At 36.1% G+C, this 12,443-nt stretch overlaps 2 protein-coding genes and 1 pseudogene across 4 annotated transcripts; 2 read left to right on the plus strand and 1 right to left on the minus strand.

Annotated features, from left to right (window-relative positions):
- The first annotated feature begins 575 nt into the window (after positions 1-575).
- LOC127261428 (embryogenesis-associated protein EMB8) lies at positions 576-3,814 on the plus strand. Its single transcript, XM_051289789.1, has 8 exons — positions 576-1,073; positions 1,462-1,590; positions 1,849-1,980; positions 2,389-2,531; positions 2,640-2,737; positions 2,818-2,912; positions 3,218-3,271; positions 3,399-3,814. Exons 1-8 carry the CDS (start codon positions 642-644, stop codon positions 3,594-3,596), a joined length of 1,281 nt encoding a protein of 426 aa, XP_051145746.1. The 5' UTR covers positions 576-641; the 3' UTR covers positions 3,597-3,814.
- A 2,476-nt stretch (positions 3,815-6,290) lies between these two features.
- On the plus strand, positions 6,291-7,919 carry LOC127260469 (methionine gamma-lyase-like; annotated as a pseudogene).
- LOC127260967 (2-oxoglutarate-Fe(II) type oxidoreductase hxnY) lies at positions 7,874-12,443 on the minus strand. Of its 3 annotated transcripts, none has more exons than XM_051289054.1 (11): positions 12,268-12,442; positions 11,435-11,627; positions 10,825-10,905; positions 10,335-10,386; positions 9,798-9,919; positions 9,466-9,566; positions 9,319-9,377; positions 8,600-8,656; positions 8,482-8,527; positions 8,272-8,382; positions 7,874-8,187 (listed from the first exon to the last, which is right to left on the minus strand). In XM_051289054.1, the coding sequence occupies exons 1-11, from the start codon at positions 12,343-12,345 to the stop codon at positions 8,029-8,031; spliced, it is 1,059 nt and encodes a 352-aa protein (XP_051145011.1). In that variant the 5' UTR covers positions 12,346-12,442; the 3' UTR covers positions 7,874-8,028. The 3 variants fall into 3 exon arrangements, 2 of the variants coding, with proteins under 2 accessions (XP_051145011.1, XP_051145012.1); XM_051289055.1 differs by having other exon boundaries at positions 8,272-8,351; positions 12,268-12,441; XR_007840832.1 differs by having other exon boundaries at positions 8,119-8,187; positions 8,272-8,389; positions 12,268-12,443.

The following is a 12,443-nucleotide window of genomic DNA, read 5'->3' on the forward strand; positions in this document are numbered from 1 at the left end:
TTTATTTTAGTAATTACTTTGATAAAGACACGAAAATGGATAATTTATAAAGTCTGAAAATGAATTTGAATAATCTAGATTTATAATTTATTTATTTAACGAGAATCCTGTAATAGTGTGTGACGCACGGCAGAGAAGACGGGGAGCATCCAATACGGTGGGCCCACGTGTCATTAAACTTAAATTAATGATACTCACATGAATTTCGAGTTTTTTTTAAATGCACTTGGGTTTCTAATCAAATACTATGTCAATAAGTGTTTAATACGTTGATGACTTTTTTTTTAATTAAGTCCAATTATTATTATCTTGTGTGTTTTTCCAAGATTTGTATATGGGTCTGGAACTTGATAATATTAATATTAATATTAATTTGTATTAATATTTGATTTAAAAAATAAAAAAATAAAATAAAAAAAGATTTCTTATACAATACCATACAGAAAGGTGTTATATGGGCCGAAATACCATTTAAAAGGCCCAAATTCTGAATGGAAGCCCAGGAAAGGCCTAATTAAAACTACTACACTACTTAATATGAAAGTAGGAATTTAATTAAAATTTAAATATTTATTTTATAGGAAGAACAAAGATACGTAACTCGGAGTTCCGACCACACACTTTCCTCGCTCCGCCGGTTGATGGCGAGAGCCTCCGCCGGTGTCGGAGTTCTCGTCTCTCCGGCCCTCGTCCGCCGGGAATATCACTCCTTTTCTACACTTGCCTCCTCCTCGAAGCGTTTCCGTTGTTCTACTCTCCGCGTCGCGAAAAACACCGGGGAGACGATGTCTGGCTCTTTAGGCAAGAGTCATCCTTCTCTAGAAATTATTGGTGGAGGCTTGGAAGCGTTCTTACCGGCATTCAGAAGCCAGCTGCTGCGGTACGAACCTTATCCCCTGATTGGTGCTAATTGCCATGTGGAGACGATTTTTGCGGCGTTCTTTCGGTCGCTTCCTGACGTTAGACTCCGGCGTGAGTGTCTTCGCACTAGCGATGGCGGAGCTGTAGCTCTGGACTGGGTGTCTGGGGATGATCGGAGTTTGCCTCCCGATTCCCCAGTCCTCATTTTGCTGGTGAATATTGATTTAACTCTGCCCCCAAGTTATTTGTTTGATTTGCTTTTTGCACGATTTTTTGCTGTATAATTTGGATAGTTTTTGTCCATTCTTTGTTTGTAGTGTTTTTTAAAATCAGTAAATATGGGCTGCATGATTTCCGTTGCAATTCAGTTGGTCATGAAAGAATTGCGCCAAGAAAGTTACAACTGATGGAATTAAGCTGTTGATTCCTAATATTGGGGATTGGTTGGTGTTAATTTTCTCGACTCGGGATTTTGATTAGATTATAAGGTGCTCTCTTGCGAATGCACGCCAAATTTCAAGATTCAAACTTAATCTACATTTAGTAATGGTATGGATATGGGAGAAAGGTACAAGTGGTTTTGACAATGGATGGTTGCAGCCAGGTCTTACAGGCGGTAGCCAGGATACGTATGTGAGGCATTTGCTACAGCGAGCAAGGAGTAAAGGCTGGCGAGTCGTGGTGTTCAATAGCAGAGGTTGTGGAGACAGCCCTGTCACTACAGCTCAGGTATTCTTGGCTGTTAGCATGCTTTTCATGTAAAATGAAAGGTTTTTGAATGAAAATATCGATTGATGTTAGCATCCATCCAATGATTTGATGCATATGTGTTTTACTTTTGTTCAATGCATAATCATATGAGTGGATGGAGTTACTGTATTTGTGTGAGCTAATCATGACCTCTGTCCGTAATTATTTGTCACAAATGAATTGGAAAACATCCATCTTTTTGGCTTCATGTTTATTTCATTTCCTATTGAAATTCAGTTCTATTCAGCCTCATTTCTTGGAGATATGACTGAGGTAGTGGAGCATGTTGGCAGCCGCTATCCCCAAGCCAATTTGTATGCAGTTGGATGGTCACTTGGAGCTAATATTCTTGTTCGATACGTGGGTCAGGTAAAATAATTGTTTTGTTACATTGCAACTTGTTTTCTTGATCTTCTGGTTGATATGTTATTACTTAATACTATCTCTTCTTGATGCTATTAAGTTGCTTCTAATGTGCCTTTTTACTTAAACAACTTGTGTTGTTCATGCTTTGGAATGTGTATTTTTATTCCTTGCTTTTACCGATTAGTGACCCTATGTTGCCTTTAGTATGAAGTTTGGTATATAATCAAACATTCATATTTCTGGGTATTCAAATAAAATCAAACTTTTTTGCGAGTTGTGAAATTAAACGAAAGATAGTTTGTACTTTATTCATGTGCTAAATAGTCTATATGTAGATGCAAGCCTCTTATCATTTTTATCTTCTCTCCCTGTCTTATTACATGTTTTTTTTTTTTTGTTGTTTTGTTGCAGGAGTCTTTCTCTTGTCCTCTTGCTGGTGCTGTATCTTTATGCAATCCTTTTAATTTGATCATTGCAGACGAAGATTTTCGTAAGGGTTTTAACATTGTTTATGACAAAGCTCTAGCAAATTCACTCTGCAAAATTTTCAAGAGGTACCACTCCATATAATCCAGGACTTGTTTCTTTCATACTTTTTGCACAATAGAATTATTTCAACATCCACATTTATGTCACATTGAACATGATCCCTTATTTGGTAGGCATGCCCTTCTGTTTGAGGACATCGGAGGTGAATATAATATCCCAATGGCTGCAAATGCTAAGTCAGTTAGAGAATTTGACGAGGGACTAACTCGAGGTTTGCATACTTTCTATAGATGCATGAAGAACCAATTATAGAACTTCTCATTAACTGCTTAATGCTATTAACATTCTCAGTTTCATTTGGATTTAAGTCTGTTGACGACTACTATGCAAACTCAAGCAGTTCGCTTTGCATCAAGAATGTCTCGATACCTCTGCTATGCATCCAGGCACGTATCTGTTTGCAGTTAGATACTGTATGTTTGATTTAGTATATAATTGTCGCTCAAAAGATCATTCCAGAAAAAACTTGGAACTTTTCCGGAGATACTATTCATTGTCTTTTTCATTCCAGTATTAAACCTGTCCTTTCATCACCATTCAATGTTAAATCGATCTTCTATGTGGTTAAGAGTATGTTCGCAAAAGTTTCATTTATTTATTGAATCATGCAATGAAGTATAGTGTAATCGCGCTCAAAGTCAAAACTACATTCCCTTTGCTAAGATATTTTAGTTTGTGAAATGGTTTTTAGGCTGAGAATGATCCAATTGCACCTTCTCGTGGAATTCCCCGTGAAGACATTCAGGTTTTCAAATCCATTTAAGTATTTTCTCATTAAGTCGACATTTTTATTGGATTATTGATAATTTCTCCAAGAATCTTGTCTGCTGACACATCAATCATTCTATGTGTTTTTTCACATTGGATCCCAGAAAAATCCAAACTGTATCCTGATGGTCACACCCAAAGGAGGGCATTTGGGGTGGGTAGCAGGCGGCGAAGCTCCTCGTGGGGCTCCATGGACGGACCCTGTAGTCATGAATTTCTTGGAACACTTGGAGAAAACTCGGGTGCCAAATGCAGCACCGGAAGATGTCGAAAGCAGCGTCGGTCTTCACCTTCAGGTATAGAATGGCTAAACCTTAACAGGCATTGAATATTGAACCAGAAGAAGCTATATGCGCATATATAAGCCATTGTTTCACCATGTTTGTTTGTTTATTTGATGGATAGTTGTGAATAGGCTGAAACTGTGGATAAAGATGGATTAATTCATGGGGACAAATGGACAAATGTTGTTATTATCATGTGTGTTTTTGGATTTATATATTCTTGAAATCTTTTTATTTTAATTGATTTGTAGATGGATGAGATCAATTTTTTGTGGTGCTAAATATAATCAGTGATGTTTCCTCATTTCTTTCAAATTTTTTCTTATTTTCTTTTTTTGCTGTTATAAAAAGATATTTTCGTTTTTATATTTAGTGAAAAATTATACTAAGTTTTTATTAAATTGGGTTTAAATATTTAAGTATACATTTGGACGAGTGAGTTTATTTTTGAAGAAGATTACTCCCACTTGTTATAAAATATTGATTTCGAGGAGAGAGTTTTTTGAGCTTTCTTGATCAAGCATTCTTCCTAATATAGTAATGTTATTATTTCCGAATTTAGGTTTGGTTCACACGACTAGAATGAGATGGAATTAGAAGTTGGAAATTCTAAATGTAGCATTATTGTTAAACGCTTAAGAATAATTTAATTATTTTAAATTGGTCCATGATTCATGCTGCGACTAAAATATCACAACATAGAAATTTAGATATGGTAGTAGTAGAGTTGACATTCTAGAAATCAAATATTGTCACATGGAAATATTACATGAACCGGCAATAAGTGAACCGGGTTACTATTATTATTATTATTATTATTATTATTGATTTTTGACATGTTTTAGAATTGTTCATAGTTTATAGAGTAACATAAAAATTCAGTTACGCCATTTTCGTGATGGTTTTTGTGATTATTATTCAACAAAACAATCAAAATGAAGCTTTGATATAATATATATATATATATATGTATACGGGTGTGTTTGTTTAGGGGTTTGGATTTTGAGTTGGGATTTGAATAGTAAAAATTTTGAATTTGAATAGTTGTATGATGTGATATAAATAGGTGTTGACGATGATGTTTTGAATGTAAAATTGATTTCTAGTATAATATAAAAAATAAAAAATAGGTGTTTGATTTGATGTTTTTGGAGAAAAAAATAAGATGAATAGTGGAAATCTAATCCAATCCCCCAACAAACACACCAGTAGTGTGTGTTTCTTTTGATGGGTTTGGAAAAATTTAGTGTGTGTTTCTTTTGATGGATTTGGAAAAATTTTGGTTTGGGTTTGGTATTAAAATAATGTATGATGGAATGTTTTGTGAGATGAAAGAATGTATTTTTTATTTTTTTTTAGAAACGCAGACTTCAAATAGTAAAAACATTAGATATTAAATAAATAGTGAATAAAAGCTAATCTAACAACTTCATACCTTCTGAATATTTAATAGTTTAGCACATGATAATTCCTCCGTCTCATAACAAAGTATTATATTACACAAATATCGTTACTTTTATATCACACATGTTAAAGTTATTTTAGTTATTTATATTTTATTCATACTACATCTCAATATAATACTAATATTTCCAAAATTACGTGTAAAAAGCAAATCAATATTTACTTATGGGATGTAGGGAGTATATTTTTTATATAATATAAATTATAAATATAAACAATAGGCCTTTATTTTACAAGATACACACAATATATATATATTTTTTAAACAAATGACATTGTTTGTATGCTTTTATCAGTGCTATTTATAAACTTATTTCAAACTAAAATCAAAGCAAAATAAAAACAAATTCTAAATTATTTGTAATTCAAGTGTCTTTGGTTTTGATTTGAAATTTAGATTTTTAGTTTAAAGAGATATAATTAAATAGTATTTTCATATTGTATTTTATAAATATATATATTTTGAAAATTATAGGAATAAAAAATATAATTTAATTTAAAATATAAAAAAAATAAATGATGTTTTTTTTTTTTGAAAAAATTTGATGGATAATCTTTTTTATATGAGATATAAAGAATTACGTAAAAAAATATATAAAAATAATAAATATATATATAATATATTAATATTTTTGAGAAAACAAATATTTTTTAGAAAAATATATACACCAAAAAACTCAAGAGTATGTTCTTTTTTGGAAAAACCTGACATTATTTTTTAAAAAATTAATATAGTATTAAAGTCATTTTTTAATTTTAATAGTATAGATATTAAAAAAAAATAAAAATCTGTCAAATTATTTCACCGAATAAACAGAGACACCCTCGTTGTATCTTAAGGGTATGTTTGTCACCCTTCAGTAACATTTTTTTTTTCAAAAAAAAAATCAAATCAAAAATTTATTTTTTATTTTTTATATTATACTAAAAATTAATTTTATATTTAAAACATCACGTTAACACTTATTTATATCACTATATACAATTATTTAAATTCAAAATTTTTACAATTTAAATCCCAACTCAAAATCACGAACACACCTTAAAAAGTAAACAAGCCCGCCTCTGGGATAAGAGCTAAAAACTGGTCAAAATAAGTTTGATTAAAACATAACTTGATCACCAACGTCATTCATCATCGTCATCGTGCCATACATAATAATAATAATAATAATAATAAATAAATAAATAATTAGAAGATAACTAATTAATATACATTCAATTTAATCATTTTACAATATACGTGGAAACATGAAATTCCTAAACTACCCTTGATTTCAACTATAAATAAGGTTTTCGAGTCTTCCCCGTTACTACACTAAACCCAATCCCATTAACGACAGCCGTCCGATCAGCCCAACGCTGCGACCAGCGATAACATGGCAAACAAATGCGCTAACAGACGATCTGAGCCGTCCGATGAACTCTCGGAGCAATGCAACGCCGGCAAGAAACACAAGTCAGCTCCGGCGGCGCCGGAGGATCCAACGGCGGCGATAGCCAGCGCCCGCCACGAGTTCGGCGAGTACGGCGGCGTGAACATGTCCATCGAGGTGTCGGCGACCTTCACCGTCATGGAGCCGGAGACCATGCGGCGGATGTTCGCCGGCGAGCTCGGCCCCGACCGCGATTTCTTCATCTACAGCCGCCACTTCAACCCGACGGTGCTCAACCTCAGCCGGCTCATGGCGGCGATGGAAGGCACCGAGGCGGCGTACTGCACCGCCTCCGGCATGGCCGCCGTCTCGTCGGTCCTCCTCCAGCTGTGCAGCTCCGGCGGCCACGTGGTGGCGTCGCGGACACTGTACGGCGGATCCCACGCGCTGCTGGCGGACTTCCTGCCACGCGCCTGCGGCATAACGACGTCGTTTGTGGACATTACGGATCACGACATGGTGCGCCGGGAAATCGTGGAGGGGAAGACTAAGGTGCTGTACTTCGAGTCCATCTCCAACCCCACCCTCACGGTGGCCGACGTGCCGGAGCTCGCCAGGATAGCCCGCCGTAACGGCGTCACGGTGGTCGTCGACAACACCTTCGCTCCGATGGTGCTGTCGCCGGCGAAGCTCGGCGCCGACGTCGTCGTGCACAGTATTACAAAGTACATCAGCGGCGGCGCTGACATCATTGCAGGTCCGTACCCTTCTCATATATTAAATTAATATACTATTGTTTATTACTGAAATAAATAAAAATAAATTTGGGTTTTTTTCATGAACAGGTGCAGTATGTGGGCCAGCAAGCTTGATCCAATCCATGATGGATCTTCACCAAGGGGCCCTAATGCTCTTAGGCCCAACAATGAACCCAAAAGTGGCTTTCGAACTCGCCGAAAGGCTGCCACATTTGGGCCTTAGGATGAAAGAACATAGTAGGCGGGCCATGGAGTTCGCCCAAAGGATGAAAAGATTGGGCCTCAAGGTCATATACCCGGGCCTCGAGGATCACCCGAACCACGGCCTGCTAAAGTCCATAGCCAATGAAGGCTATGGCTATGGTGGAATGATGTGCTTGGACATGGGGACAGAGGAACAAGCCAATCAGCTGATGAACAAGCTACAAAATTGCACCGGATTCGGCCTGATTGCCGTGAGCTTAGGCTATTATGAGACACTAATGTCGTGCTCGGGGAGCAGCACAAGTAGTGAACTGAATGAAGAAGAAAAGAGTAATGCCGGGATTTCTCCGGGGCTTGTTAGAATGTCGATAGGATATAATGGGACAATGGAGCAGAAGTGGAGCCAGTTCGAGAAGGCGTGGTCGAACTAGAAGAGAAATGGACTCTATGGTTACCTTTGTCTCTGTGTTTGTGTGTTTCTTATGCTTCCTAGTTGTTGTAATATATTGTGGAATGATGCCTGGAAGACAAAACTGTAAGATTTGCACAAAGAAATGAAATAAAAACAAGTAGGGTACAACCTGCGTTGTACTATATGTTTAGTTAACAAAAGAAGATCATGCTTTGTGAGTCTTTTGTTTGGCTGGCTTACCAATTCAGCTGAAGTTTGGAAACAATGATTTGGACCGCGCCACGGCATTCTCGACTCTTGTTCAGCTTTGGTCGACAGATTTGAATCACCCTTCGAAGCCGTAAGTTGCCTTCAAGCGCTCCTGCAAGTAATCGCCACTGCGGATTGGGGGGTACCTGGCAAAGGTAAAATCATATCATCCATGTCCATACTCTAAATGCGTGTGTTTTGGTTAAGTTTTGGGTTGTTCTAGTTCGTACCTCGGAGGATTTGACTCGTTGCAGCAACTTTTTAAGCATTCTACTACACAATCCGGATTTGGATCCAAAAAGAAAGCCATCTGTTCCAAAGGAATAATCATGCTTGGCAAACTGTCGACTGGTAAATATTTGAAATGAGCAACTATTGTGCATTGATAGGTTAACAAGGTACATGATATTTACTAGAAAAAATTGAATGTAGATCATTACCGAATGTCGTTCTTGACCCGTAGGCATTACTCGGTGCAATGTTGACCTGCAGTTTTCAACAAAATCACATCAGAAAAAAGAAAACAAGGAAAAAAAACAAAAGGTCCAAAGTGAGTACCTAAATAAACAATTTGTCCACCTCTCCATCATGTCACCGATGTTGACAATAAAGGCCCTGCAGCACACAGTTTGAGACAAGAAAACAGAACTTAAAAATCAAAATTGAATACATGCTTGTGCACAAATGTGCTTACTTGTTTGTGGCTCAGCTGAAAAGAAAAAACAAAACCCCAGCACCATAAAGGCACCGAGGAATAATGATTTGAGAGTTAAAACATGCTCCATCAACAAAACATTTCTTTCAAAGTTCCCATTGAATATAAGGTACCATTAGAAAAACATCAACAATGTTAAATGGTAAAATATATTCCTATTCAAAATGAAATTGCAGATTAGAAGAACATCGTGAATTACTCCAACTCTCATTCATATAAATGTCATGCTAAAAACAGTTTATATGATTAAAAGCTAGTATTCTTGTTTCAGAATTCAGGCAATGACGCCGATGAGAGTAGCTTCAGTTGAAAGCACTGAATTATATAAGCCTTCGCCTTAAACAACTCAAATATATCCCTTCACATATTTATATCGGCCACGACATTGTAATTTCAGGAGAAGCGAAAATTATCTTATTTATGAAGAGACATTATGACACTCTCCTATGGGAAAAATCATCATGCAGAAAATATATAACCAGGGTTGTTACTTGTCAAAAGTAATATATGCAAGAAAAATATTATTCATAAAAGACTAATAAACTAGAGTAGCTAAACTCACCCAGGGATGTGTTGCACATCTTCCCAAATCTGTGGCCTGTTGAATTTGTCTCTGCATATCTGCCATGAGAAAAAATAACTGAACCATTAGGTAGTGGTGACTGCAATTATAGGTGTAAAATCCAAATGAGAAGGTAAGGTGGCATTCCTGAAGTCCACCAATTCCATCTGTTGCTAGCAGTGTTATCATCCCATAATCTGAATGGGCAGAAGCCCCATATATTTCTTCATTAGATGAGCCCAGTTCACCTGTTCACAAACGCATAGGAACAGAGATTTACATCCTTCACTGCAGTAACCTCTCCAAGCTCAAGTGAAAACTTCACAAAACAAAATCAATCCTTTTGACTTCCTCCGAATCAAGATTTCAAATCGCCAGGAAACATTACCCTCTCTAGCTGTAATTGGGTGTCTCAAGGGTAACAGTTCTCAGAGATGCTGAAGTAAAATTTCAGAAAATAAAAAATATTTCTAAAAGACCTGGATAATGCAGCAAGCGAAGAAAACCATTGGGTGGATTAAATGCACCAACATCATGGAAGAAGTTTTCGCTCAAGTTCAGTGACAAAGCAATTAACTGGATGAGTCTTTCACCAGCAAGCCTAAAACAGGAAACCAGAAAAATTAATATATTGGAGCATTGAGAATTCCATATATCCCTTGATTAATTCTGGTACATAAAAAATCAACACTAATCAGATTTCAAAGAACAGAAAAAGAAAATCTTCTTCAGTGAAGTAGCAGTGCACATGTCAAATGGAAGCTTGATGAAGTGTCATTGGAGAAGCGCTAATCTCAAGTCAATGTCAAACACGGGTTGTGGTTATCATATAATCCTTGCAGTGAAGTAGCAGTGCATATTATGCAAAATATAATTAATCAATAGGCAACATATTGATGCTCAATCTTAGAAAGATTAAATTGATTCACCAAATTTCATAACAGAAAAGGCGTGTTATAAATCATCTCCACAACTGAGGCAAAAAGTCATGTAACTAATTCTTGTGAAATGCTTACAAGACTTGTTTGTAATAATCTTCCATGGTGGATCTCCAGCCTGGAATAATCTCTGAAGATGCTTAAAAAAACTGAAATCATAAGTTGCTCAAGTAAACATTTAAAGCTAGAGACTCAATACTGAATGCATGCAATATACTTTTTACAAAAGTAACTGAAATAGAGACTGAACGTTAGGATTGATTCGGGTGTGTTCGTTTGTAGGATTTTGTCAAAATCCTACTATTCATCCAAAATCTTCCCCCCAAAAACATCAAATCAAACACCTATTTTTCATTTTCTATATTATACTAAAAATCAATTTTACATTCAAAACATCACATCAACACCTATTTATATCAGATCATACAACTATTCAAATTCAAAATTTTTACTATTCAAATCCCAATCCAAAATCCAAACCCCCAAACAAACACACCCGAACAAGATTCCTTATTCAATATAAAAGTAAGAATCTGATTTACCAAAAACATTTAGCAAAACCACACACCTTCTGATGGCCACTGATTCAAGCATACAGGTCCAGTTACTTCATCAAGAGGTCCAATATAGAAGCTCTCCTTAGAGTCTCCTGAGATTTTAAAGTCAGAAAAAGTGTGAATATCTACTTACATCAAATATCTGAGAATGTCATCAAGATTCCTTGTAGCTTCTCAACTAAGAAAACAGTAACGAAGAAAATGAAAGACTTTTGATAACTTCAGAGTGTTGTATCTCTTGCAAGTGTAACCATACAAATATATAATTCAATTTAATGCTAAAAATCCTTTCAGCAAGAAAGGATAGCAGGCCTGGCTTCAAACAACAACTTTCTATTCTCAGGTTTCTTAAATCCTTACTATTGATAACTTTTCACGTTCTTCTTCTGATGAAATTTCATTAGGAAATTATATATAAAAAAAAATGCTAAGTGGCATATGTTATGAACATGGGTCAGAAAATTCTATACACGAAGTTCCCTTTACTCAACAATTCCTGTAATGATGAGTCTTCTATCAAGTCATTCTTCATTAGTCCTATTAGGATACATAAAGCATAAGACCGAAAACTTAGAAACACTTAGCAAAATACAAAATTAAATAATAAACAAAATTCAAGACCTTTTGAACTGGAAGATGGATCAAGGTTTTCTGCATAAAGTGGGGTGTAGCCTCTATGTTCTTTTCGAGCCAGTTTCATTTTCACTTCTATCGGAAGAGAAAAAAATAATTTATTCCCTTCAAGCACTTTCTGCCACAACTGCTCATTAACACCATGATTAACCAGGTAAAAGAAGCCACAGTCCACACATGCCTGTTGCAGAAATCGTTATTTGATTACAACCATAATGTGTTTTAGAGTTAATCATGTAGTTGTAAGTTACATTTCTTTTTTTCTCACACAGGAATGCATTCTTTCTAGCGTTTAGGGTAGTGCATATCAACAGTTTCACTTGAATAAGAATTTCCTAGAAATCTAATAAAAAAGCCTCACCTATATCTTACTTTATAAAGAAATATTTTATCATCCTATCGCAAATTTCAGATATAACATTTACAACCACACAATTGCCCTCAGTCCAAGCCATAGCTTTTCATTAACAATCATCTTTCAACTTCTACGTACATAAAAGGCACTATCACCAACCATGAACTGAGGTTATCGAAACTCCAATTCTAGTATCCGCCTGCTCCGCAAACACAAAATAAATCCGAGCAATAAAGTATCAAAAGCGATAATATCCAGATTTTCCCCCTACTTCATCATTTCAAATAAATATACGAAGTAAATAGTAACGTAGACAATGACGGAAGCCCCCTGAAACCAACATGCTTCTAAAACGACAGGCAATTACACAGAAGAATAATATTACTACTAAAAATCTTATTCGCAAACCAAAATACAATAGCAAAGATAACCATAGTTCACCAAACCACCGTATCGCAGAACACACCTCACGAATAGAATCAGCCGTGGCGAGGCGATCGGTGGAAGCAAGGTCGACGACCGGAAGCTTCAGAGCTTTGGCCATGAATCACTCCTGCAGTGGAAGCAGAATCTACCGGATTTTGGAGCTAACGCTAACAAAAGCACTAGCGAAGTCACTCTAGGAAGAAAAGTCTGAAGTAC

This window comes from Andrographis paniculata, unplaced genomic scaffold, assembly GCF_009805555.1.
Source record: "Andrographis paniculata isolate CXL003 unplaced genomic scaffold, ASM980555v1 Contig62END, whole genome shotgun sequence".
Lineage (NCBI taxonomy): Eukaryota > Viridiplantae > Streptophyta > Magnoliopsida > Lamiales > Acanthaceae > Andrographis > Andrographis paniculata.

Bases quoted from the DNA above. Each gene is read 5' to 3' on its own strand.
- LOC127261428 (XM_051289789.1), top strand. From the start codon at position 642: ATGGCGAGAGCCTCCGCCGGTGTCGGAGTTCTCGTCTCTCCGGCCCTC. The intron at 1,591-1,848 runs GTATTCTTGGCT...ATTGAAATTCAG, and splicing joins GCCCTGTCACTACAGCTCAG to TTCTATTCAGCCTCATTTCT. The intron at 2,532-2,639 runs GTACCACTCCAT...CTTATTTGGTAG, and splicing joins CTCTGCAAAATTTTCAAGAG to GCATGCCCTTCTGTTTGAGG.
- LOC127260967 (XM_051289054.1), bottom strand. From the start codon at position 12,345: ATGGCCAAAGCTCTGAAGCTTCCGGTCGTCGACCTTGCTTCCACCGAT. The intron at 10,387-10,824 runs GTGTGTGGTTTT...AAGCATCTTCAG, and splicing joins GAATCAGTGGCCATCAGAAG to AGATTATTCCAGGCTGGAGA. The intron at 9,567-9,797 runs GTCTTTTAGAAA...GTTTGTGAACAG, and splicing joins TCGCTTGCTGCATTATCCAG to GTGAACTGGGCTCATCTAAT.